The sequence below is a fragment of the Apis laboriosa genome, unplaced genomic scaffold, assembly GCF_014066325.1.
Source record: "Apis laboriosa isolate Shangri-la unplaced genomic scaffold, ASM1406632v1 scaffold16_cov148, whole genome shotgun sequence".
Taxonomy (NCBI): Eukaryota; Metazoa; Arthropoda; class Insecta; order Hymenoptera; family Apidae; genus Apis; species Apis laboriosa.
This window is the reverse complement of record NW_025222129.1, coordinates 3,619,470-3,646,998: the sequence shown is the minus strand read 5'-3', so window position 1 is coordinate 3,646,998 and position 27,529 is coordinate 3,619,470. Positions and strand designations below refer to the sequence as shown.

At 39.4% G+C, this 27,529-nt stretch overlaps 1 protein-coding gene across 1 annotated transcript in view; it reads left to right on the top strand.

Annotated features, from left to right (window-relative positions):
• The window catches only part of LOC122711131 (zinc finger protein rotund-like), a 145,902-nt gene that overhangs the window by 31,527 nt on the left and 86,846 nt on the right, over positions 1 to 27,529 (top strand). The window contains exons 3-4 of the mRNA XM_043929604.1: positions 19,658 to 19,726; positions 19,810 to 19,861. Of these exons, the coding sequence (XP_043785539.1) occupies positions 19,658 to 19,726; positions 19,810 to 19,861 (121 nt within the window). The remainder of the gene's footprint in view (positions 1 to 19,657; positions 19,727 to 19,809; positions 19,862 to 27,529) is intronic.

Sequence of the window (27,529 nt, the reverse complement as noted above, 5' to 3'; positions counted from 1 at the left end):
ACCCTTATGACTTCGATCGTAAATCTCCTAAGATCTCCCTTGACAGCGGAGGGAGTGAGAGAGAGAGGGAGGGAGGGAGGGCGGCGGAAATAGGGCTCGTGGTGGGTTGGTTTCGCCAACCGCGACCACGTTTAATTGCTCGAATTACACCTCGACGAGAAATCTCGGGGAAACGTTGTTTTAACAACGCTTATTCTCGACGCTCATTTTACACGCGTTTTACACCCGATTTTTCGTTTTCGTTTTCGTTTTTTCTAAGAGCTTTCCATTCTTTCTTATTTTCTTTTCTTTTTTTTTTTTTTTTTTTTTTTTTTTTGTTTGAGGGAGGAAGGCCTTCTTCGACGAAAAGAATCTATAGATCGTGCGGTTGAAACTCTGAAATTTAGAATGCACGTTGAGTGGATATTAATGATATTGCTCGTTCATGTTGAACAGGTGTCGCTCGCGATTCTCATTCTCAAAGACGTATCGTTCACTGTTACGAGAGAAAGATTACAACCTTGTCCTCCGTGGAATTGAACGAGCATCACATTAGAAAGAAACGTGATTAGCTATGAATTCTATGATATTATGATTCTCAACGAGCATTTTAATTAAATCATCAAGGTGTAGTGCATTATTTCTCTTGTATCTTTTGGACTTTGGATACTCTATCAGACTATTGTTGCACTTCACTTATCTGTTGTATTTCAAAATTAATCAAAAGAGAGAGAAGAGTATTATATTTCCTTATATTCACACTCTATCAAAAGTATTCTATTCTAATACCTCAAAATACTATCAAGATTAATTGTCCTCGTTCAAGATACAAGATTTTTTTACATCTTTAGATAATCATCATTGATTCTACTCCCTGGTATCTGTATCAAAATTAATCATTATCATCGTTCCTGTATTCACTCCATTCAAGACAAGAATAAAGATTGTTTTGCATCTTCAAATAATCATCATTGATTCTACTCACTGGTATCTGCATCAAAATTAATCATCATTCCTGTATTCTCTCCATTCAACTCCTAGCCCACTCCTAGAAGAACAGAACCAAGATCAGCCTTTCCCATCTCGTCACGTTTCCTCGACACGTGTTGGCAAAGACTCCTCACTGGGCTCTCTCCACGAGCGAGACCCGTCCCTCGGCCGTGGTTGTGTTTATCCCAACGAATACACTTGCGGCGCCCATACATACGAAAGACAGCCGGCTGGCTGCACAGGCATGAACGGTGCAGCGCGAGTTGGGTCGACTCGCGTTTTAACCCCAAACCCGACTACTTGTACGATTTAATGGAAGCCGGCCGACGAGTGGAACCATGTGTGTTCCCTTTGAGACACCGCGCCTCTTCCATCCACCGATATTTTATACGTGGGGGAACTCTCCTCGACTTAGGATAAGACGTATAAATGAATCGTTTTGTCGGCGCCACGGTTTCCCGCAGGAACAGCCTGCCTCCAACTGTTTCACTTCGTCTCTTTCTCTCTCTCTCTCTCTCTCTTCCCTCTTCGAGGGTTTAGATTAGATTAGAAAGGTGATGATTCAAGTTCCAAGTTTGTTTGGATACTCGTAAATGAGCTATTTTGATGTTGATCGTCGATCGAATTAGAGTATATTATTTTATCTATGGAGAAAATTTGCAAGTTTCAACGTTACGATACGAATTAGATTGATCCTTTAATTTTCGATTTTTTCTTAAATCTTAAAAAGAAATTATTTAACGACGAAAAATTTTGGACAATCGTAATTTTTAAAAAATGGAAATTCTTTTTTTAAATTTCTTCCTTCTTATTCAGATTAAAAAAAGAAAAAGAATCGAGAGTTGTTGCAATAAAGATGGAACGAGACGAGAAGATCGTAAAATGATTGTTCGTAATTTAGGAAAAAGTAAAATGGGACGCGGAAAAGTAACGAGAGAAAGGGTTTCCCTGGCCGATGGAGGATAGCGAGGATAGTGAGGATGTCACAACGCTTATAAATATCCTTTGATAGTAATGAATTTTATATAGATACGAACCATGGGCCGCACAGGTGCTTTATTGGCCAAGAAACCTTAGTGTGAAAAGGAATTGATAAATGATCTTGTGAAGCGGAATTGCTAAATTTCCGTGTGAAAGGGAATTGATAAATTTGGGCGTGAAAGGAAATTGATAAATTTGGGTGTGAAAGGAAATTGATAAATTTGGATGGGAAGAGGAATTGATAAATTTAGATGTGAAAGGAAATTGATAAATTTCCGTGTGAAGAGGAATTAATAAATTTCCATGTGAAAGGAAATTGATAAATATCCGTGTGAAAGGGAATTGATAAACTTGGATGGGAAGAGGAATTGATAAATATAGGTTTGAAAGGGAATTGATAAATATAGGTTTGAAAGGGAATTGATAAATTTCCGTGTGAAAGGAAGTTGATACATTTGGATGTGTAGAGGAATTGATAAAATTTCCGTATGAAAGGAAATTGATAAATTTAGATGTGAAACGAAATTGACAAATATCCGTGTGAAAGGGAATTGATAAATTTGGATGGGAAGAGGAATTGATAAATTTCGATGTGAAAGGAAATTGATAAATTTGGGCGTGAAAGGAAATTGATAAATTTGGATGGGAAGAGGAATTGATAAATTTGGATGGGAAGAGGAATTGATAAATTTGGATGGGTAGAGGAATTGATAAATTTCCGTGTGAAGGGAAGTTGATAAATTTGTATGTGAAGTGGAATTGATAAATTTGGGCGTGAAAGGGAATTGATAAATTTGGATGGGAAGAGGAATTGATAAAATTTCCGTGTGAAAGGATATTGATAAATTTAGATGTGAAAGGAAATTGATAAATTTTCGTGTGAAAGGAAATTGTTAAGTTTGGATGGGAAGAGGAATTGATAAATTTGGATGTGAAGAGGAATTGATAAATATAGGTTTGAAAGGGAATTGATAAATTTCCGTGTGAAGAGGAATTAATAAATTTCCGTGTGAAAGAAAATTGATAATTTTGGATGTGAGAGGAATTGATAAATTTCAATGTGAAAGGAAATTGATAAATTTGGGCGTGAAAGGAAATTGATAAATTTGGATGTGAAAGGAAATTGATAAATTTAGATGTGAAACAAAATTGATAAATATCCGTCTGAAAAGAAATTGATAAATTTGGATGGGAAGAGGAATTGATAAATTTCCGTGTGAAGGGAAGTTGATAAATTTGTATGTGAAGTGGAATTGATAAATTTGGGCGTGAAAGGAAATTGATAAATTTGGATGGGAAGAGGAATTGATAAATTTCCGTGTGAAGAGGAATTGATAAATTTTGGATGTGAAGAGTAATTGATAAATTTGGGCGTGAAGAGGAATTGATAAATATAGGTATGACAGGTAATTGATAAATATAGGTTTGAACGGGAATTGATAAATTTCCGTGTGAAGAGGAATTAATAAATTTCCGTGTGAAAGGGAATTGATAAATTTCCGTGTGAATAGCTGTCTAGCTCCCAGCTGTCTTGTTGGGGATAAGGGAAGGCTGTCTGCGCGGAATGGCCGCGGCCCGCTCGCGGAAAACTCATAAAACCGGTCGTCTGGAGGCTGCATCTAAAACTTCCAATCTCCTGTTACCCTTCTAAAGTGTCGTTACGAGGCGGAATCGCGTTTCTCGACTTGATATTCATTTAATTCAACCCGGCGACCGAACCTAATTTCCAACCCCTTCTCCTTATATTATATATCGTCTTATCTTTAATCCCGTTACACTTCTCTCGTCAAGAGAATTTTCTCATTCTTGTTATTCAACTTGCGAAAGTAAAATACCGAAGAAAATCGAATTCATTTTGATGTCTTTTTTTTTTTTTTTCTTTTCTTATTGATTAATCGGCAAACGACAAAATTGCTGTTAGCTTTTTTAGAGAAGAAAGCTTTTTTTGAGAAAAATAATTATAGGGAAATTAATATACGAGTGAGTTAAAATTGTCAGAGTGTTTTCTTTTTTTTTTTCTTTTTTCAATAGTTGTTTAATTAGAATAATATAGTGCAATTTCAAAGTCAATTCTTTTCATCTATTTTCTAGTGAAAAAGAATCTATTCGAGTAAGGATTGATTTAGAAAATATTTTAATTAAAAAAGTTGGGTTAGCGAGAGATGAAAATCATTTTAGTTCAATAATGTATTTAACATTTTAATAAATATGTATCAGAAGTAGAAGAAAGTTTTTGCGATTTTTTCTTTTTTTTTTTTTTTTTTTAATTAAGGAATTAAAGAAATATGGATTTAGGACTTTTTAAAAAAATGTAAACTGAAAATTTTATCATTTTCTTTCGATTTTTATAACGTATCACCGTGCATCGGAATATTGGAAATTTTTTCCAATGAAATTTTATTTTTTTTTTTTCTTTTTCCTCCATTTCTTTACTCTCCATTTCCTTCGATAATTTCTAGCTTTCGCATTTTTCTCCCGATTTTCATAACAAGGCGACCGTTCCAAACGAAAAAATTTTTTCAATTGGAATTGAATTATCGTATCGATCTTTATTTATCTGTAATTATTTTAGAGGGTATAGATACACGTGTTGCCCCATTGTTTATTGTTCTTGAAGGATAAAGTTGGAACGATGAATAGGAAACAGGCCGTTTTCAGCGTAAGTGGGTCCGAGAAGTTTTTCTAATGGCTTGTGAGAGCCTTCTTAATGAGCTGTGAACTGATTTACGCGAGCATAGTCGTAGCTCCACTCCTCGCAAGGGTGCAATATGAAATTCGAGTTCCTCTCACGAGGAACCCCTCTTCCCTCCCTCCTGTCCGTCAACGTTCAATAATCTTTTATTCGAGACATCGTACAGAGAAACTCGAGTGTTTCTTTTGAACAACGGTCGTACAATCGGAAAATCGTCCAATTACGATCCTTTTTAACTCTCGCGATGATATGCATCCTTTTTTTTTTCTTTTTTTTTTTTTTTCGAACTCTTCTTTCGAACGAAACTCGAAAGATTTATAATTCCTTGAGAATTATGTTGATGCATTTGATTCACATTCGATTCGAGTTCGGGAATTTTTATTATTGGAAAATTATTAAAAGTTAGAGGTTGAGCGACGAAAAAATTTTAATTTTATGGGATGGGAAAAATGGATAGGGAAACTTTGAAAGAGTTTGTCAAGAGGTTATTACTATTATCTCGTTGAAATGAGTACTCGTAAAATGGTTACATCTTATGGTACGTTTTGAAATTTTATAGATACTGATAGAAAAATCGATAATGACGTCAATGGAGAAAGTTGTTGGAAAAAATTTCGAGCAAGTCAGTCCAGATAAGGGAGAATTTTTAACGGTAATTCTCAGTGGTATCATTTCTCTCTCTCTCTCTCTCTCTTCCTTCCTCTCTTCCCTTCCTGATAGTTTCGTTGTTACCGAAACGACTTCCATTTTACGAATACGTAGCCTTCTCTTACCCTTAAACGGGCTGTAAAAATCCTCTGAAGGAAGGATTGAGAGGTCACGTCTGGATAAACGGACTCCGTCGGTTTCGCTTGATTAAAAATCCGTTTCGTTTCGTTCCTCGAATAAAACGTTGCCGGCCTTGCCTCGACAACGCTCCCTTACGTCGTTCAGCTAAAAAAAAAAGAAAAAAAATACAAAATTCCATTAAATTCCATTATGTTAAATTTTAATTCAATCGTCCTGGATTTCATCCCCTCCCTCTTCTTTATCGCCCTTCAACTCGAAAGCAGAAAGGAAAGGATCAGCCAGGCAACGTGATTTTTAACAATTAGGCAATCGACAGGTTACCTACAATAATGTAGAATATCATTATATATAATAATTTTCGATATTTTCAGTGTGCATATAGATTTTATTTCTCGCCAATCGATCATTCGACGAGAAAATCAAAATTCTTGAATAATCTTCAAAGAAACTTTCCACTGTCGAATATACTTCACTCCAATAATACCGAAGAAGATAATCACACGAATATGGATTTAAAAAATCTCGAAATCTCGTCGTGCGGACTTCTCGACCCATTCTCGAACGAGGAAGGGCAGGAAAAATAAAAAACTCCGACTGATTTCTTTTCCAAAATCTCGTCGAAATATACGTACCCACATATCCCCCATTTCCAACAACGCAAAAATTCAAAACTCGAAACCCGAAAAAAATTTACTTTTACCAGCATGTCAATCGTGTCGATATAAATACCTAATAAAAAAAAAAAAAAAAAAAAAAGAAAAGAAAAGAAAAAAGGAAAAAAGACGACTGGATGAAAACGAAACGAAACGAAACGACAGGAAAGGGGAAGTAGGAGTCGTAAATACCTCCCCTTCCTCCCCCCACCCTCTCCACCCCCTAATAACCCGGTCTCGAATCAATCCGAACGCGGAAATAAAGATAAAGTCCCGATCGGAGATAAACGTCGGCACGGCGTAAAATATTTTCCAGGACGAGGCTCGAGGAGATTGTGGAGGGCAGACGGTATAGGTTTATGGGTTTCCGCGAGCAGGCCGCGGCCATTCCGCGCGTCTGGATCACCCTCTATCCCCCTCCCCCCGCGGCGGCCCGTGTCGCAACAGGGGTGAGTGGGTGGGGTGGTGGGTGGCTGGCTGGCTGGCTGTAAAAATTTTACTGCGAATTGTCTGCAGACTGCGACCCACCGCGCCCGACGTTACGACCGGGAAAAATAGGAAATCCCCGGGAAACCGGCGGAAAAACTCGTCTGGGTCAGATCCACTCTCCCCTCCACCTATGCGCGGGTCTCTGCCATCCTCTCTCTCTCTCTCTCTCTCTCTCTTTTCGCTTTCCTTCTCGCGCTCCCTCATTTGGGTCAACGTTCGAGTCGTTTTTTTTTTTTTTTTCATACAGGTGTATTTACCTTTTCTTTTTTTCTTTACATCGGACTTTTCTCCTTTCTTCTTCCATATTTTCGCAAACGAAACGCAAGAAGATGTTGCACGAGGATGGAATGAATTTTTTTACTTGTTTAAGGGGATAGCTTTTGATGTATCGATCGGGGAGGGGGATTTTCTTTAGGGGGAAGAAGAGGTTTCTCTACTTGTCGAGTCGAGTTAGAAAGAAAAAATTTTGTTTCGGAGAAGCGTTGTTCGCGAAGGATGATCGGTGGCCAGGCTTCTCTCTCTCTCTCTCTCTTTCTCTCTTTCGAAGGAGAGGAATAAACTCGGGCAGAGCGCGAAGGGTCAGAAGTCACGTAAATTCCGGGCGATCGGTTATCGGGGGCAACGGGGGAGATCGGTGAGGCGAGAAGGGTGAGGAGGCGCCAATTCGGGGCCAACTGTTGAATTTTATCACTCCCTGTCGCCCAACCCTCCCCTCCCCGCTCGCCCTTCGTGTTACGTGTCCGCGAGGGGTGGAGGGGCGGCTTAACGTGACACAGACCACATGTGCGTTGTCCCGCTCTCTCTCTCTCTCTCTCTCTTTCTTCCCCTTTTTCTCTTTTACCGTTTCTCTCCCTTTTTCTCCTCCTCCTCCTCCTCCTCCTCCGTCTNACATGTGCGTTGTCCCGCTCTCTCTCTCTCTCTCTCTTTCTTCCTCTTTTTCTCTTTTACTGTTTCTCTCCCTTTTTCTCCTCCTCCTCCTCCTCCTCCTCCGTCTTCATCCAGTCGCTCGATTTCTAAGCCTACAAAAAAAAAGCCACGGAAAGCGATACGGCCCTGACACCCTGTGGGAACACATGTGCGACTTAGATAGCTGGAAAGCAAGTGGGAGGGAGTGTGGAAGAAGGTCTTCGAACTGAGATAATCCATTGAACCCTGCCCGCCTCTGTGTGCGTGCTCGTGTCCGTGTTTCGTCCATAGAGAGAGAGAGAGAGAGAGAGAGAGAGAGAGGAAGCTCGGAGGGAAAATTCAGTTTTCCCGTCGAAATGAAAATTATGGAACGGTTTAATTTCTGGTGTACTCTCGAGGATTTATTCGCTCTCTGTCTCTCTCTCTCTCTCTTTCTCTGGTTATTCATATTTTCTATTACTTCCTGCACACCGTTTCAGTGATTCATAGTGTTGGCACGGCCTTTTACGATTCTTGATCTGTATCTGTTCGCGTGGGGGAGGAGGAAGTGGATCTTCTTGGATTCAATCGAGATCGTTAATTTAATAAATGTTTAAAGATTATTGAAGGGGGAAAAGAATTGGACGAATCGGATTTTACTTTTTTTCTTTTATAATCGGACATATCGAAATATGGAGCGTTTTGTGTTTGAAAAAACTCGTTTATCAAAAATTCGAGAAATTCGTTTCCTTTTGAAGAGGGATATCTTTTCTTGTTGAATATTCTATCGAAGACGAATATCATTTTTTTCTGAACAAAATTTCCGCGCTCCTCCCTCTTTAAACTCGCATCGTTTTCCAAAAAAATCCACGCTGCAAAGTTTATAAAAATGTGTCTAAGTTGGATTCGTAAGTCTCTCTGTCCACGCTTTCGTGCAAAAACGAACGATCGAATCAAAATTAATACTTTCCTTCTTCAAACTCCTCAACACTTCGACTAGTCTCTCCTCAACCGTGACTGAGTCTAAGACGGCAATCGAAACTATTCCAAAATTGCGAAATAAAATTTGACAAAGTTGAAAGTTCGAAAAAAATTCAGAGTCGCATTTCTGTGATTCAAAATTTCTCCTTCGAAACTTCTTCAAAACTTCTCCCTCTACCACTCTTCCACTCCGGCAAACGCGACAAAGTATATATCCAGTATATATTGTATGAAGATCTTGTCTAGGTCAATCTAGAGGCGAACAGGTCGCGGCCACGTGTGTAACCCCTTTGAAAAAAGGGCGCGGAGAGAGAGAGAAAGAGAGAGAGAGAGAGAGAGAGAGAGAGAGAGAGTTTTGCCAGCTGCCAGCAATTTATCAGGACCCCTCTGCGCGAGCCTGGTTCGAAGACCTTGGCTTCGTAGATCCCGATAGCTCCATTCTGTCACGACTAGAAACCCGACTCTTTCACCCTGTCCACGATCTCGACTCGATTCTGGGAATCGTTGGTCCACGGGGAGACCCACCGGATCGCCGACGTCCCTGACTTGTGTCATTAGTGGCGGCTTGGCTATAAGTCATTAAGATGACGACCAACGAGAGGACGATCAGCGTTTCGAGCAGGAGACCGGAGGGATCCTTTCCAGAGATTGTGTTTCCTTTCGTTTGTGGAATTCTCTTTGAAATGTTTTCAGACCAACGATTATTTCGATTACATCTTATAATTAATGGTTTCTCGGCGTGATTATTATGCGTTTATAAAAAATTTATTGACGTGCAGAATACGAGAGAGGGGAAGAGAGAGAAAGAGGAAAATATTAAAAAATATTTTCGAGATTTTTTTTGAATATTCATAGTCTTGTGATTTGGTTCACTCGTTTGATTTGAACGAAGGAGAAGAAATATTAAAGTAATTAAAAATATTAAGATTGTTGATATACCAGAAGAATTTTAAATCAATTAAAGATTTTAATATTAAACAATTATAATAATCTGATAAAATATTTGCTGCAATATTATAAAGTATCATTTGAGTAACAATTTACGTATCTAAATGATCGATCAAAAATTCAACTCGTCTCAATTCTTTCGATATCGATCAAAGCTCTTAATTACATTAAGCGTAATAATCGTCGTCGTTGGATCGACTTTTTAAATCCGTTCCAACGTTCAGAAAAATTCATAACGGTCGATAATCGAATTAAAGATTGTTATCCGTGTTTCATTCATCAACCCTGGAACTTACTCAAGTTCAAGTGCAAAACTTTTCAAGTTGAAACGGAATTCGTTTCCATCCAATTTCATAAGTAACTCTTTGCCAAAGTAACTATGGGAGAAGGGTCGAATAAAAGAGCATCGAAGGAATAACGTACCGTCGATTATTTTTCCATCGAGGCACAATTAAGCGTGGTTGAAGCGGAAGGCAACCGGGGCTAAACCCATCGCGACAGACAGCACTCGAGAAGAATTGTCGATCCCCGGTGGATAGTTAAACACGAGAGGCCCTTAGGGGCATTAAGAATTAAGTAGTAGTCCTCTCTAAACATTGGATCGACCCGTCGCGATACATGCGCATCGTGGATGCACTTGGCCGACTGTTGTAAGGAAATAAGGAACTTTGGATATATTTTAGAAAGAATTTTTCCTATATTTTAGACACCCGGTATATTTTGGAAACTCAGGATACTTGTGGACGCACTGTGAGAAATTTTGAATATCTTTTGGAAAGATTCTTTTTGTTTTGTGGAGGAAATGGATACTTTTTTAAAAAGATCTTTCTTATATTTTAGACACCCAGTATATTTTGGAAATATCCAAAACTCGGGATACTTGAAACGTTGTGGGTGCACTGTGAGAAATTTTGAATATTTTTGGAAAGATTCTTTTTATTTTGAGAAAGAAATAGATACTTTTTTAGAAAGATTTTCTATATTTTAGACGCCCGGTATATTTTGGAAATGTGCAAAACTCGAGATACTTGGAACGTTGTGGGTGCATTGTGAAAAATTTTGAATATCTTTTGGAAAGATTCTTTTTATTTTGTGGAGGAAATGGATACTTTTTTAGAAAGATTTTTTTCTATATTTTAGACACCTAGTATATTTTTAAAATATCTAGACATCGGGATAGGAAGCATTGAATCCATCGCGATTATATACGCATCGTGGATACTCTTTGAAGAATATTGATCGACTGTGAGAAAACGGAGCTTTGAATATTTCTTAGAGAGACTTCCTTTATATTTTGGACACTGTATATATTTTAGAAGTAGAATTTATTCCAGTGACTCAATATTTTTTTGAAGATCTTATTCCCGAAAACGTTTATTCTTTTAAACTAATTAAAAATTCAAAGCAATTAAACCCAAGATTTGGAAAAGTGAAAAGAAATTGCTTAAATGATACTTAAACTCTTTGTAAGCGAAGGAATGAAAAATTCACCTCGCAATATTTATTGGTCGTCGCAAGAAGGGGCTAAAAAGATCGATCGGTTCTTTTTCGAGGACTAAAAATATTATGTTTAAACATTTGGCTGCGAGAGAAGTGAAAAAACAAAAACGAAAGATCTCGAAAATGTCTTTGAATCGTGTAAGAAGAAACTGTGAAAGATTAACAAGAATCGGACGGCCTACTTTGAGGATCATTGATTCACACCGATGCATCTTGAACTGTGTCGTGGAAAATAGAAGGAAAATAAGAAGAAAAAAAAATGGAAGAATTCTAAGTGATTTTTTGAGAAAAAAAAGAGAAAGGAATTAATCTCTTGATCTTTTCTTCAATATTGTAAAAACCTTGAGTTTAATATCTTCAATATTCTAAACTTTTAAAAATTCTAAAAAAAAATTCGTATTATTTATTAACGAATCTACTTCATTGTGCAACAAATTTCTTCCATGAGAAGATAGAAATATGTAATAATTTTGCTATTAGCCAAATAGACCTAAGAACTTGCTACCAAGGGTTGAAACGCTTTATAATTCCTTCCACGATCGGATTCCTTTCCAGTCTATGGAAGGAAAATTCTTTTTATCGAGAAACTTCCTCTTCGATAATCTTCGACTCGAGCGAAATAAACTATATACTACAGATAGAAAAAGGAATTAAATATCACGGATAAAACGGGTATTCCATTTTACCCCGTCACACGGAGAAAACGGAAGAGATTGCGCATTTACTTGGCGTTAACGAAGGAAACATCGTGACCGGCGAGACGAATAAACAAAATAACAAAAATAAAGAAAGAAAGAGAAAGAGAGAGAAAGAAAGAAAAAGACAATCGTAGAAAGTATTTAACGAAATTAAATCCGCGAAATCGAACTTCGAAAAACTTTCTTTTCTAGTTCCTTCCAGTTTTTCTTCTTCTTTTTTTTAACGAAAGAAATAACAATAACATGGAAAAATAAAGGATAATAACAGAAAAAAAGAAAATGGGGAAAAAATGGAACGGGATAAGGGAAGAAAGAGGGAGGGGGGGAAAAAATTAAAGGGAAAAGCTCGTTCTCGATGGAACGTAATTTCCGGTGTTTAGCGTGGAAAATATTTCGCCCCTCTCGTGCTTTCTCTCTTATATCCAGGAATTTTAAACCGTTTCCACAACGATGCTTGTTATAATTTCGTTAAACAATTACCGTTCACTTAGTTACCGTGTTCCCGCGGAGAATTCGCTCGCGAGGAAAGTGAAGCTTTAACTTTCACCACCGGCGAGAATCATGTTAGAGATGCTCGGCTTGGAAAAATTTTCCTTCCGTTGATCGTTACGTTTCTGTTGCTAATAAATTCCTTCTGAAACGATACGCACGTATTCAAAGATATAGAAATTCCAATTTTTATCCGCTTAATTTCCGCCCTCTCCATTTTTCTTTAATCATTAATTTAAATTTACAATTTAAATTATTAATCTTATTATACTGTCGCTAATCGCTCGACTCATAGGATGAGAAAAATATTTATCGGTTATTAATTAAGGAAAATTAACGTTTATACTTTCTTTGTTTTTTTTTTTTTCGTTTGAGGGGATTGTATACTATCAGACGAATGAATTTAATGATGTTAACAGAAAAAGTATCTACTAATATAGATATCAGGTGGATCTTTGGTACCATTTTCAAAAAACGTGAAATTTACCTATCCCCAATCTACGCCATCCCTGTCATTCACATTTCGCTTAAAATTTCTCCTTATAATGAGAAGAGCCGCGCTCGACCGAAAAAAAAGAGACAAGTAGAAAAATTTCCTTACGTTTCGTTATCTAATAAATTCTCTAATAAATTCTATTTATATATATATTCAAAAAAATTTCCCTCTCTTATTCTTCCCATTCTTCTATTAATACATCCGTTTAAAAATTAGAAAAAATATCGTGAATATAGATATCACGAGCGGACCCATTGCTACCATTTCCAAGGAATCAATTTCGCGAATTTGCACATGCCCCAATCTATACCCATCCCAGGCTGTCATTCACATTCCTCTTTAAATTCCTCCTTTAACGAGGCAAAGTTGTCCGAGTCGAAGGGAAGGAGAGAGGTGGCAGGGGTGGAAGGAAGGGTGGAAAACAAGGGTGGACGAAGAAAGGAGGAGAGGAGGAGGGGGTGGTGACGTCACGAGGGGTGTCCTGTTGGGCTAGGTCGCGCGACGCGGCCTCCTCCTCGGCCACGGAACGGCCAACTCCTCTTGGTCCGCCACCGGCATCCACCAGCTCCTCCACCCTTGGCCGTCGTGCCGAAAAAAGCAAGGCTCGCAGAAAGGACGCCCGGCATCGTGGCGCTCTTTGGTTGATCAATACACGCCGCCTCGTACGCGGACGGACGGTCACGCATGTGCACCGTGTGGGCCCCCCTAGTTCCGTCTCCTTCTGTCCTTCACCCCCTTGGCCTCCTCCTCGCCACCCTTCTCTCTCTCTCTCTCTCTCTCTCTCTCTCTCTCTCTCTCTCTCTCTCTTCTTCCTTCTCTTTCTTTTCTCCCTCCTTCCTTTCTTTCTCACCCACCACCCTCCCTTTTCGTATCGCATCTCTCTCTCTCTCTTTTTCTCTGTCTTCGTCCCAGCCGCCTTCCACCCCCGTTTCTTCCACCCTCCACCCCTTGTCTTCTTCCCTTTCGTCTTTTTGCGCCTCTTCCACCACCCCCGCGGTCTCGACCCTTCCTACCGTCCCCTCCAAACGCTGTCTCTCTGGCCGGACACCGAATCTTATTCTTGTTCTTGCTCTTGTTCTTGCGCTTCGAGGAACACGAGTTTTTCAGCGTAGATTCGTGGAGAAGGAAGATGTGTTCTCGTTTATGAAAAAATGGGACTTGTTTCTTTTTTTTCTCTTGTATAGGATCTAATAGTAATTAGAAATCGTGAGAATTACCTTTTGCTAATTTGTAATTTTAAATACAAGATCACAAGGCTCCATTAATAATAAAGTTTCTCGAGTACTTCCCCTACTTTGACATTGTTTTTTCGTCTCGGATATTGGAACTTCGCTTCGATCTCTCTCTTCTCAGGCTTCTTAATTATAAATCACGGATTATCCTCGATTGATATTAATCGTATAAGATAGGTTAATAATAAAAATTCAATTTATTTTTCATTTTGGAAAATTGAGCGAGAGCACGTGCGTCAAAGTAGAATCGATTCGACGAGACGATTTCCCACTTATTTAACGAATGGAATGGAAGAAAACGTTTACAGGTACGATTCTCGATTCATTCCTTGGCGAAAAATGAGAAGCGAAACTCGCCCTTCTCTATCACCCTATTATTCCACCTATCGCGCCTCTCTTCTTTCTTCCACCCCTCCGTTCCTATCTTACCGCCCCTCGCTTCCCCGTCCACGCTCCTTCCCGGAGGCTGCCCGATTTTTTCCTCCCGTTTCCTCCTCGGCCCCGCTATTTTTTTTCTTTCTTTCTTTCTTTTTTTTCTTTTCTTTTTACACCTTTTTCCCTCCCCCGACCGGTCGTTCCATCCCCCTCCTCCTCCTCCTCCTCCTCCTCCTTCTCCTCCTTCACCCCTCGCCGCTCAAGCGGCACGAAGCGCCCTCTTCCTCCCCCTCCCCCCGTTCTTCCTTTCTCCCGCCTTTCTCGTCCACCTTCGCCTCTTCCGTCTCTCTTCTATTCTCCTCTTCCTTCCACAACCCCTTCTTCCTTCTCCCCGTTCGTTCTTCTGATTCCTCTTCCACCCTCCTCCTCCTCCTCCCCCTGGCCATCCTCCGACGCCGGGCGTCGGCGTCCTTTTGCTATCGGGACGCTCTCTCGACTATCGGCCCGACCACCTACACCGACCTACGGAATAGACAGAGAGGAAGGGTGGCTGCCAAGGGGGTTGGAAGCGAGGAGAGAGAGAGAGAGAGAGAGAGAGTCGATGCAGCGCCTGGATGCGAGCTAAAATGTATTTTTTTCTTCTCCTTCTCTCCCTTTCTCTCTCTCTCTCTTTCTCTCTTCCTTCTTTATCTTCCCTTCGCTCGTGGGTAGGTTGGATTACCAATCCGGGGATCGTGGAGCATGTATTTCCATTTTTTTCCCTCCTTTTCGCCTTTTCCATCCATTTCGCCCCCTATCTCTATCCCCCTCCCCCTCTTCCCTCGATCCTCTTTCTCTTTTTCCCGTGGACCTAAGGGTCGCGGATCGGACAGAGCCTCCACCTCCGCCTCCACTTCTTCTACCCACCCTTTCTACCCCACCGGCCTCGATGCAAATTATCGAGTTGAATTTTTGAAGGGCCACGCTGTTTCGCGTCCACGAGGAACCAGGGGGAGGAGGGAGGGAGAGAGGATGAATCGTGGAGAGCGATCGTGGATGCGTGGTTTCGATCGAACGAAACTCTGAACCAGGTTTCAGTGACGAGGATGGAGAGGCTTCGAAATTTTATCCGGAGAGGCTTCGTTTTAATAACTCTCAGAGAGGGAGAGAGATCTTGTTCGCCCGCGAAACAAGTCGAAGTTTTTAGATCCGTAAAGTGGACAGAGATTATTACATCCGTTACATCCTTGGACGAAAATAAATACTTCGTTTATTATTGTCGAAAGTTATTAGATTCGTAGCGACTTTTCACGCGGAGGAGAATTCCGTCCTCGATCAATTATTGTGATCACTCTGCGAAAATTCTCGACTAATATTAAATTAAATAGCTTCTTCGCGCTCTCTTTAACCCTTCTTCCCTTGCCGCTTAATCGAGAGATGCTGGATCGATAGTTAATTTTGAAAATTAACTATGGAGAGGAAAGTATTCGAGATCGTTTTCGTACAATTTGATAAAATTTTCAAAATTGTAATATACCTTTGGATATCAGAGTGGAAACAAATTCGAGAATAAGACATATTTTCGAGGGTTTTATCCGCTTATTAAGTAAGAGAAAGAGGTTAATCTGTGGATTAATAAAATTAGCGAATATGAATTGAGTTTTCTTTTTTTTTTTTTATCTTTTTTACGCGTGTCGCCTGATCGATCCGTTTCATGTCAAGACCACGAAATAGAGATTTGGGTCGGCAACCCTTGCAGGAAATGTCAGACAAATGTCAAAGGTTGACATTAGACGGTCGGCAAACGCGATTTCGAGGCCTGTTCAATTATTCTTCTCATTATCAGATCTAATTCGAAGTGTCACGTGACCAATCTCGATACCATCTGCCACCAGACGGATGGATTTAAGAAGGGATGAACCGATCCAAAGAACCATTTCCTTCCCTCCACCTTGCTCTCCTCTGGCTCGAATTTTAAAATAGACACGAATCTTGGCGCTGACTTCCGGACGGATGATGGGTGAAAACCCTCAGAGATTTTTTTCCTCCCCAGGTGCTTTTCTCGTAGGGGTGAGAATTTTTAGTGCACGAGAGTGGAGAAGTGACATTTTCTTTTTTTTTTTATACGTAACCAAAAAGTATTTCTGAGATACGGTCACTTGAAAGTAATATCCCTCAGGATAAATATTCCTGTTGTTGGGAATTATTTTTAGTCGAAACTATTAAGAAAAAAATATAATTTTTCCATCTGAGATGTAACGACGAGTGGAAACGGAATTTCTCAGAATTCAATCGAAATAATTCGAAATAATTACCCCTAAAAACACGAATAATACGCGGGAGCGAGAGGAAGAGCAAGAGAGGAGTAATGAAAAGCAATTGGAAATTTCGTTTCGATAAAACTGTTCGCGAGGGGGTGAGTCCTCGTCCGCGCTGACCGTCCCCGCATCAGGGGATGCATGCACATCCCCTCGCGTTCGTTCTTGGACTTTCTCGCAAGAATCGGTTTCACGAGCCACCTGTGGAGCGACGGACGAAAGCATCGCCCTTTCCACGCCTTATGGTGTCCCTTAAGCTCTTAAGGTTTCTAGGTCGGCCCTACGACCTTTCGATTTACGGGGGCGTAAAATTCGATCTCTCTCTCTCTCTCTCTCTCTCTCTCTCTCTCTCTCTCTCTCTCTCTCTCTCTCCCTCTCTCGTATCGATTCGCATTTATATCGAATTGAACGATTGAGGATAACGCGTTTATGGAATTATCGCCATGTTGTGTGTTCTTTTTACGATCGATTTCGTGGTTTTTTTCGATCGTTAATCGTTTTGTAGACAGAGGATAAGGATATCGCGAGGATTAAAGCGTTATATGATAGGATTTGGAATTTATATCGTGTCGGTTAATCAGAGTTTCTTGTCGATTGTGTGTCCACTTTATGCACGAATCCTTCACGAATTCGTTACGAATCACATATAGGTATTATTTAGGAATAGATTAAAATTTTCAATTCAGAAGCTTAAGTTATATAAGATTGTTTTTTTTTTTTTTTTATACTTTTGTTATTTTATACTGTTGAATAATAGTCGCTTATTATATTTCTAGTCCTTTTTAACGTCGAACAAAATCGATACAAAATCGTTATTAGCTACTTGCGAAAACTTTTTTTCTCAAAATTGTCTATCAAGCTGTATCTATATCTACAGTTTTTTGCCGAGATTCAACCTTTTCGATCTAAAATATTTTCCAATATTATCCATCCCATTTAGCATCCTGCACAATTGAAAAATCAAGAAATATTTACTTCTTCCACCCTCGAAAAATTGGCCAAATATTTTCCTCTCGAGCGTTTCAAAATATTTTCCAACGTGATATATCCGGTTTAAATGCAAAAATTCGAAGATATCTCTTAAAAATCGTTCATCCTCCCTCTCTTCCACCCTTCCTCCCCTCCCCCCCCCCCTAAAAATAGATTAAATAATTCAATGTATTCCGAATCTCGTATCGAGAAACTTTGGGGATAAAATTTTGCAAATCGAATTGAATTTGTAGAGAGAGAAAGAAGTTTCGTCATCCACCTCGACAGGCCACCCTTTCACAGGCATCCGAGTCCTTCGAGATGGATACGTGACCACACGCAAGGTCCTCGTAGTTGCGGAGGGGTTCGGGAGGTCGTGAGAAGGGAAACGGGGTCATCCCTTAATGTCCCTGGCTTCCATCCACCCTTGTCCTTGTCACATCCACGGTGTCTCTCGTTCTAAACCGTCCACGCTCTGGTCTAGACACCAGAGACGTTACGAGAGCACACACGAGCTATCGAGGAAAAGAATTTTTCTCCCCCCAATTAGTGGGACGACCGATGATTTACTAGGGACAAATTCTTCTCCCAAGGAAGATTTAAGGAATTTCTCTCTCTTTCGCGTTCACAATCGATATTCAGATTTATTTTAAAGGCTTTCAAATGGTGGATTCTTTTTTTTGTTTTTTCGTAGATTGAAGGTTTCGTATAAATTTAATCAATTATTTTTTCTAGCTAGTGATTGAGACGATGATAATTTTTTTTTTTTTTCGTTTTTATTCATTGATATAATGTGATCAATTGTAATATTGTTGAGAATTATAAGTTAGGCTGATACAATAATGGGGCAATTAAAAACTCTTAGAAAGATACGAAAGTTAGAAAGCTTTTCATCGATTCTTTCTTCTGGTCTGCTGTTCCTCCATTTCAAAGCAAAAACCACTTTTACTCCTTCGATTGGATGGCAGCATTTTAATAAAAGTCAAAGTAATAAATAAGTGGCGGTTAAAACACACACTAGTCGAGCAATAAAGGGTTAAAATAGTCGAGGATGTATTATTACCTTACCATTCGATCAAACCTCCCGTCACTTACTTCCAAATCGATTCTCCGAATCGTGAGACTTGTGCAGCCTGTCCGTCCTGTAACTAATTTTCCACACACGCGCGCGCACACACATACACACACACACTCCTCCCTACTTTCGAAATACGCGTAAGAAGCAAGCGTGCGGGAGAAATATGGTTCGCGAGGGGGAGAAGGAGGAGGAGGAGGAGGAGGAGGGTCGGTTTGTTTGTCTCAGAAGGCCGAGTGATGCCCAAGGTCACGGGCTAAGCCCGCCACCCTCGTCTATGTTGTGTCTAGACGGTGCTTTTTACCCCTCGCCACCCTCTTTGCCATCCTCGACCCTACCATCCGCCCACGCCAGCTCCTCTCTACCTCGTATCATCATACTCCGCCACCTTGCCAACCCTCTCCATCCTCCCCCTCCCCCCTCTCCATCAATTATTGACGCTATTTACGCGGCTTTTGGAAAGTACGTTCGACGAACGGTGTTGCTTCGCCACGGATCGAAGGGGATGGAGTATTATTTTTCTTTCGATTCTTGTTTCACTTTGTGATCGTTGATTAATTTATTACGACGAACGAAGAGTAAAGTGCGTGTATGATTTACGAAAATCGATTTAATATTTCGAGGAAAGCAACAAAGAACACGAGATCGATCGATCGTTTCGAGAAATGTAATAATTCTGATTTGGAAGATAGTAAAGTAACCTTAAAGTTAAAAATGAAAATCGGTTGAAAATTCAATATTCAAAATCGAATGTTTAAATATAAATTAAAAAGAAATCGATTTGGAGGAAAATAGGATGGAGTTTAAATATAAAAGACTTAAAGAAAAATATAGATAGTATATTCGTTCAAAAATTAATGTAACGATTAATAAAATAAGAAATTGATAAAAACGTGATTAATTGATTCTAATGCTATTTATTTATTATTAGCTATTATTTATTTAGCTATTTTTTTTTATTGAAACAAATTTATCAAGCGACAAAAGAATTACAGAGATTAAATAAAATTAAAATAAAATATGAATAAAGAGGAAAAATCATATACATTTTCAAATTGATTAAATTTTTCAATTAGAAATTAAACGTAACGTTTATTTATATTTCGTATAATAATATTTCTTTATTCTTTCCGTTCCAGCAATGCAACCCCCATGACAAGGAGAGCGACTATTGGGGCGGCGGACGGGGCGCGAAACAAGGTTACGAGGTGAGCGAACCGCTTGCACATATTTTAGCAGAATGGCTGGAATTTTCACGGTCCCCGTGCTAATTCTACTTAGTGAAGCGCAGCACTTTCTGTTGCAGGCGAAAATGAACGCGGACCACGGCCAATTGCAGAAAGGTGAGTGTTGTCTCCTTACCTTCTTAATTGGATCTCTTGATCACGCCACGCCTCCTGCCACCCTGCGTACGATTTTTTTTAATTACGCTCCCTCCTTCTCTCTTCGTTTCTCTCCACGTAAAAAAAAAAAAAAAAAAGAAAGAAAAAAAAAGAAAAGAGAAAAAAAAAACATTTTCGACATGGAATAAACGCGCGGGCCAAGAAGCGCGCAAATATTGGCACTCAATATTCGATAGTGCGGCCATTCACGGATATTGAAATAACAGAGGTGAACGACGACACGGAGGATGGAACGTACTCGTCTCGTTCCATTTTTTTTCCACGTTTTTTTTTTTTTTTTTTCATTTTTTCCGTTCTTTTTTTTCTCCTTTCTTTCTTTCTTTCTTTCTTTCTTCCTTCCTTTTTTCGCGAATTTTGTCTCGTTCGAGGGTGCAAACGTATAGAGAGGGTCGGTGTTGACTTGACCCTCGCGGTTTTTTCACCGCTGAGAATGCGAATTTTCAAAAAACGCGAGTATATATGGGATAATTAAGAAAATTGTTTTTTTAGGAACCTATATTCTTTTTTTCTTTTTTTTTTTAAGATCGTGAGATGTTCGCACGAGTTAAAAAAATTTAGACGAATCCTCGTTCCTCTCGTTGTGAAAAAAAACTTATAGTTTTAAAGAAAAAAAAAAAAAAAAAAAGAGAAAAAGGGAAACAAACTTTGAAGGAGACACACATTGAGGCCGATGGAAGAAATGCAGATTACGTGTTCGTTGGTCGATTCGTAACACAATGCGGACGAGACAACGAGGATGATTTCATCGCGCTAACCAGAGGTCTCTGGTTAAATAATCCTATAGGAGGAGAGAAAAAGATAAAGAAGAGACGGAATGGAAAGTGACGCGCGTTACGTGTAAACACAAGTCTGTTCGGTGTCTGGAACCGGTTGTAACTTTGCATCCGTGACGTAAGATGGTCGATTAGGATCGAAGCAGGCGGCGGGTCCGCTTCAGGCCAGGACAAAAAACACGCGTGAACGCGAATTCATCATTCCAATCCGTGTCCTCGTCGTCGATTCTTCCTTTTCTTCTTTTCTTCTCTTCTCTTCTCTTTTCTTTTTTTTTTCCTCCCCCTTCCTTTTTTTTCGGCTGGCCCGTCACCGAACCAGGATCTCTCCTTTCCACCTTCGATCGATGGTCCTGCGACTGCGACCTCTAATTCTCCGCTTCCGCCTTGTGCAGCCTCTGTTGCGACCTCTGCCTCGCCTTAGAAAGTCACGCTTAGTCACTCGTATAGTCGGATTTCGGAATCGCGATGTTTTTGTGGATCGAGAAATGAGCGGATCAATAGTCGAGAATTTTCAAATTTAAGAAAATTTGGAAAGATATATTATCGTCCGTGTAACCTTTCGATCAATGCGTTTAATTTTTGAAACTCGAAAGAATGGATTTTCCATCCATCTATCGGATTAATATTGGAAGAGGACTAAAAGATAATCGCGTTCATTGAAAGAACAAATCGTAACGTTTCTTCCACCGTTGATGGAATACAGAAAAAAAAAAAAAAGAAAGAAAAAGAAACATCCCTCCTTTCCAAATTGCTGGTGAATCGATTTGGAAGAATGAGCAAAAGAATGGGAAATTTTGAACGAGGTTTTTCGTTGTTACGAGGGAGAGACGAGATCATCGATCGGCGTTTTTCTGAAGCGAGAGGGAGAGAGAGAGAGAGAAAGAGCGCCGGCGGCAATGACCTAGGCCATTCACAGACCGTCATTTTTTCCCCCTGTGCTCTCCCCGAAGGGATTAAGTAATCGGTGGCTTCACTCGTAAAAGGTGAAGCACGTTTCCATAAATGTTTTTCACTGCCAATGGCACGCGCGACGTGTCGTGTAGATCGGCCATTTACGAGACTCACGTTTTCCCTTACCGCGTATAGGAGGCTTGCTCCGAAGGGGCAACCGATGGTGTACCGATTCACCCGATAAATCGTGAAGAAATCGGGCGAAACCAAAACCGCTCCTTTTGTCCATCCCCTTCCATTTTTTCTTTTCTTTTTTTTCCCTCGCCAATTCACGCGTATTTTTTTTTTTTCTTCACTGCGTGCGAAATGATCGTAAAATTGGCAAAATTGTTCAAAGATTTTAAAAGGTAATTAATACCATTACTATTAAAAAAGAAAATTATATTTTTGGTATATATACGAACATTTCTTCCTTATTAAGAATAAGTAATCGATTAAAGATGAGTAATCGATAGATCGAATCAATTGATTGTACAATAATTTTAACCTTGCTTTTCGATTGCTTGAATTTCACGAATTTAAGAATTCGATCGATGAAACAATTACTGGGAATTAATCGAAGAGATTTATAGAGATTGAATCTCTTAAGTGGGGTAATTTGCTTTGGAAATTTTATATATTGATTAAACGTTGCGACGAAACGTATCGAATCTAATTAGAGAAATTTTGAAAGGATGAAACTTGGAAAAGAATATATCGAGAATGGAGGGGCACCATGGGGCGATCTCTGGCTTCATGGTTTTGACGACCAAATTTCGACGACGTCATGCGATCCGTGCATTAAGGATTAGTGGATGGAAACGGGTGAACCCTCGAGGCTGATTTTCGGGGCCCCGGGAAGAAATTCGGTTCCGAGACACGCGAGGCGACGATAATCACAGCTACGAAGATTGAGTTATTATTAACTCAACATTGTTACCTTCTTACTTGGAACTCCTTGTTGGAATCTATTTCCTTCTGCAAATTCAAAAATTGATAATCGAAATAGAAAAAGAGTAGAATAAGATTCCTCGCGGAGAGCAGAAAGCGATCAGAAATGGAAATAAAAATTCTTATTAATCAGAACAGAAATATCCATCCCCTAAGATTGGATGGCTAGATTAAAATCCGAGTTGTCGCAACTGAGGAATGAAAAATTGGAACAGAAACAAGTTAAAATTGGATTTCACGAGCGAAAATTATTCTCCAAGAATAAACCGCTTGGTGCGCGATCGAGCGCGCAAATAAACGAGGAAAAGGGATAAACTAATAATAACTAGACGGAGCCACCGGTCATTAAGAGCCGAAAATCCGAGGGTTGCCACTAGTCGACTCTTTCGTCACGATTCCCGTTTTCGAAACGTAACCGACGGCAAATGGCCGTCCCCCCTAATGACCGAAGCACCTTCGCCATGCTTAATATTCCCCCTGTTCTCCCCCTCTCTTGGATCCCATCACTCGGCTCGGATTCGACCCGTTAATGGAACGGATAACGACTTTCACCTATGCCAATCGGTCGCCTCTTCTTAGATGCAGCTTCGTTTCGAACCGAACGATGCTGTGCTCGCGTCGCCACAGGTGGTTAACAACGGAGCAGCGTTTCGAGAGGGAATGATGGATATATATCTTCCTTCTGTCCGTTGAAATTTTTCTTTTTTCCCTTCCTTCTTGGCCGAATTTTCCTTCCTTGTTGTCAAAAAATGAAAAGGGCTTGATCACGTTGATCCGAAATCGGCTCTACTCTTGGACGATGGAAAAAATTCCAAAACCGTAAAATCGTGTTTAAAAATGTTTTGAGACAGTTGATGATGATGATGATGATGATAATAATAATAATGATGTTGGGAAGGAGCGAGTCCAATTTGCCAAACCAATTGCGAAAATAAATTTCGCAACCGGTAGTCTCCGATTATCCGCGCTTCCTTCATTAAACCAGGATCGCGCTAATGACGATAAATATCGAAATTACGCCTCGAGCAATGAGCCATTGAATCTTCGTGCGAAAAATCACCTATCTCTCGATCACCTTCGTTCTAATCAGAGATACGATCAAAAATATGTGTGTAACGAGTCGTAAATATTTTGCTTCGATTTCCATCCCGTGAGACCGGAAAAGCGATTGCGAAACGATGTTTATATTCGAATTTGTCGTAAACAAATTGGTATCTCTTTTTTTTATAAAACTGGTATCGAGACCCTTTTCTCGATTCGAATTGGCCGCCGAATTACGAAATATCGCTTTACGATCGGTGTGCGATTTGCTTCGAGTGGAATTGTGGAAATTGGAAATTGATTAAACGTTAGATCATGGTGCATACATTTTTGAACATTTTATGCTATATATGTGTGTGTTAAAGCAAAGCAAAGTAAATGCGAGTTATAAACAAATTACACGATGGACCATATTTATAAATTTTAATAAATCCCGACTCGAGGATGAACAATTTAAAAAAGGGATCGATAGAATCATTCGATTTTAATTCAGATTTTAAATCGCACAGTTTAATAATCGTTCAATTGTGTTGCGCAACCGATGAATTTATTAATCTTTGATTAATAAACTATTGTTACCTTATCACTTCATCATCTGGAAATCCTCTTCTCTTCGAATTAAAAATCCTTGAGAGAAAAAAAAAAAAAAAAAGAAGAAAAAAGGAAAAAATAAGGTTACGGTTGAAGGATCATGATCAAACGATAAACGTTTCGTTAATTTGCATTAATATACTGCTCTATTGTTCATCATCTATCACGATTTCTTAAACTTCCGTCGTTTAAGGATCCTCTTCTTCGTAGAGAATATTAAAAATAGCCGAGAGGAAAGAGAGAAACAGGTGAGAAGTTATGAATGGTCGAAGTGAAACGTCATCAATGAGGCCATTCGCAAAATTCATCTTCCCTCTTTCTTGGATCCAAGAGCAATTGAAAGGGAGTTCGAGTTTCGGTAAGGGCTCGTTTCTCGGTTGATATGTTTCTGTAAAGCGACGTGTAAATCGAGTCGTTGCTCATCGACGAGCTATACCACGAGTCGTCGTGATATAAAATCCAGCAACGACGTCGTAAAACTCGAAGGCCGGGCGGTAAAATCTCTGGAAAAGCCATCAAACTGAGGCGATGGGTGGAGGAAAAGCTCGAAGGGAGGAGAGGAACCCGTAAAAACACCTGAAGTACCGATCACCCGAGCCAGACGTTCGCCAGACGGTCTGTCTGGTGAAAAAATTCCAACTTCCCTTACTTAAACTTGGAGAAATTTCTGTGTGTAAAAAAGCGTCACTCTTTTTCTCCTTTTCCTTTCTTCTCTTTTCCTACTTCGTTTGGAAACTCGACTTTCTTTTCAAATTCGTTTCCATTCTCCTCCTGAGGAGGGAGATCTCCTCCTCGGAAAGGAAAATCGATCGATTAATTCCTTTTTCTTCAATTTAATTTCAAATTAAGGAATTATTCCAAAGTGATTATTTCGAGAGAGGATCAAAGTTTCCTTCACTTTTTTTTCTTTCTTTTTTAATTCCTCTTCGAAATTTTCAATCAAATCCGACTCCATAAAATTCCATAAAAATTCGCCATATAATATTAAAAATTCCATTCCACCTTCCATTAATCCTCCACCTGTGTACCATTTGTTATCCACTTAATAAAATCGAATATATAATCTCGAGAACAATATTCTCCTCCCGAAAGGAGTGCTGTTCTTTCTCGATTTCGCGTCTCTCTCTCGCCTAAAACATAAGACATTTTGGTCGATGAGCATACGCCTGGAGGCAGCCATTGTCCGGAGAGCTGGAAAGGTCCCGAGACTGGATTAAAAATCAGATGCACATTTGGCAAGGACGTTATGTCATCGGCCAACTATTAGAACCGGCCAGACCTTGTTCTTTTGGGGGGGGATCTGCATACACGCGTAGACAGTCGTCTCTGTTCGAAAATATTTCTCTCGGTGTTTCGATCGGAGAAAATTCGAAAATGTGTAAAAAAAAAAAAAAAGAAAAAAAGAAAAGGAATCCCAAGGAAGGAGGGAAACCACGGCTTCTTTGGTATTTACGAAGATTTTTCATTATACGCGTGAATACGCGAGTCCTCCTTTTTCCTTTTTCCTCGTTCGTTCGAATTCTGGGACACCGATGAAATACCCTTGAAAGGATTCTTGCTTGGATTACCCCTTTTTAAAGCATTTAGAACAATTTTTTGTAAAAAAAAAAAAAAAGAAAGAAAGAAAAAAGAGAATAGACACGAACTTGAATTTTTTCTTGGAAAGGGAAAAAAATTTTGGAAGAATCCAGAAGATTGTGTTTTTTTACAATCTTGCAATAATAAAATCTCGTAGATTTATGTATACGTACTGAAAGTTTTATCAAACTTGAATATTTTGTGCTACGAAAGATTATATATATATATATATGATGAAAAATTAAAAAAATAACGGAATTCCAACGATTCAAGAAATCGGCTCCAATTCGATGACCTCCTGACAAATTTCTAAATTTTGAAAAAGAAAGAAAGAAAGAAAGAATACGCGATAATAATTTAATAACACGAACGAATTTTATAATTTTATACATATAATTTTTTTCTTGAAGAGTCGTAAAATATCTGGTTTTGGAGAATAAAATAAGCGAGTAATTAGATCTCATCCGCGAGAAGTATCCAATTGGATTTGCCCACGTGTCATGGATTTATATCGTTCGCTCCATTTCCGCGCGTACGAGCTTGCGATCCAAATTTTATACCGTGGCGTGGTGGTGGTACAACGGAGACGTGGACGTAGGAACAATCGAGATCAGGAACAATCCAGCTCCCGTTCGTTTTGAGATGCACCCATCTCATCGAGGAACCGAGGATCGATAGTTCTCTATAATTGGTGACATTTCGCATCGAGTCTCGTTTGCATAATTGAACAGGCCAATTCTTGAACTTGAACGATCCGTTACTCTCTCGAGGAATATATTATTATCAATTAAGAATTCGTATTTATCATCGAGGCGAGGCGAGAGAAAAGTAATAACGAGGAGGGGAAGAGTGTTCGGGGACAATAGACTCTTTTCGTTGCGGGGAAATGGAAAATTATCTTGAAGATGGACATTAAGTTGAGCGAGATAGCGTTGGGAAGAATTTGGAAGAAATTTGGAAGAAAATTTAAATTTAAATTGTCTAAATAGGAATGATTTAGAAAAGGAATTCCGACATTGAACGAAGACGGGAGAATTTCAGCAATGAAAAAGCAAAGGAGGGGGAGAAGAAAATTTTAATATAAAAAAAAAAAAAAAATTCAACCAGAAAATAGAATAGCAAAGGAGGGAATTGCAGAGGCAAAAAAGCGCTGCAAGGACACCAAGAAAGGGAATACTATCGACTTAAAGAAACCGGAAATGGAATTCCAACGATAGAAGAAATAGCTAAAGGTACGTCAAAAATTGCAGTGAAAGGAGACCGCATGAAAGAAATTCCTACGGTGGGGAAAAAAAACGGAACAAGAACGCGAGAAAAGAAATACCAGCAAGTAGGAATAGCAAGTAGGAATTGAACCACCGCTAAAGTACGAGATCCTATTTAAGATCTCTTCCATTTTCTTTTAATCACTTCATTCAGATATCGAAGTCAGGAGTTTTTCAAAATTTAGTCACAACATTCATACGATTCTTATTTTCTTAAAATTACTCGATTCTATTCAAGATAATTGTTTCGAAAATTCGAAGCTTTCAAAATTTCTCCACTACTCCATAAATTTTTCCCAAAAATATTCTACGATTCGATTCGAAAAAATTGGCCAACATTCAAAACTATTATATTTTCTCTCTGGCAATTACGCTTCTCTCTCTTCTTTTTTCCGAGGAAAAATTTTCGCCACGGTCCCCCTTCCGTGTTCGAGGATCTCGAGATTGAAGAAAGAAAGAGAGAGAGAGAGAGAGAAGAG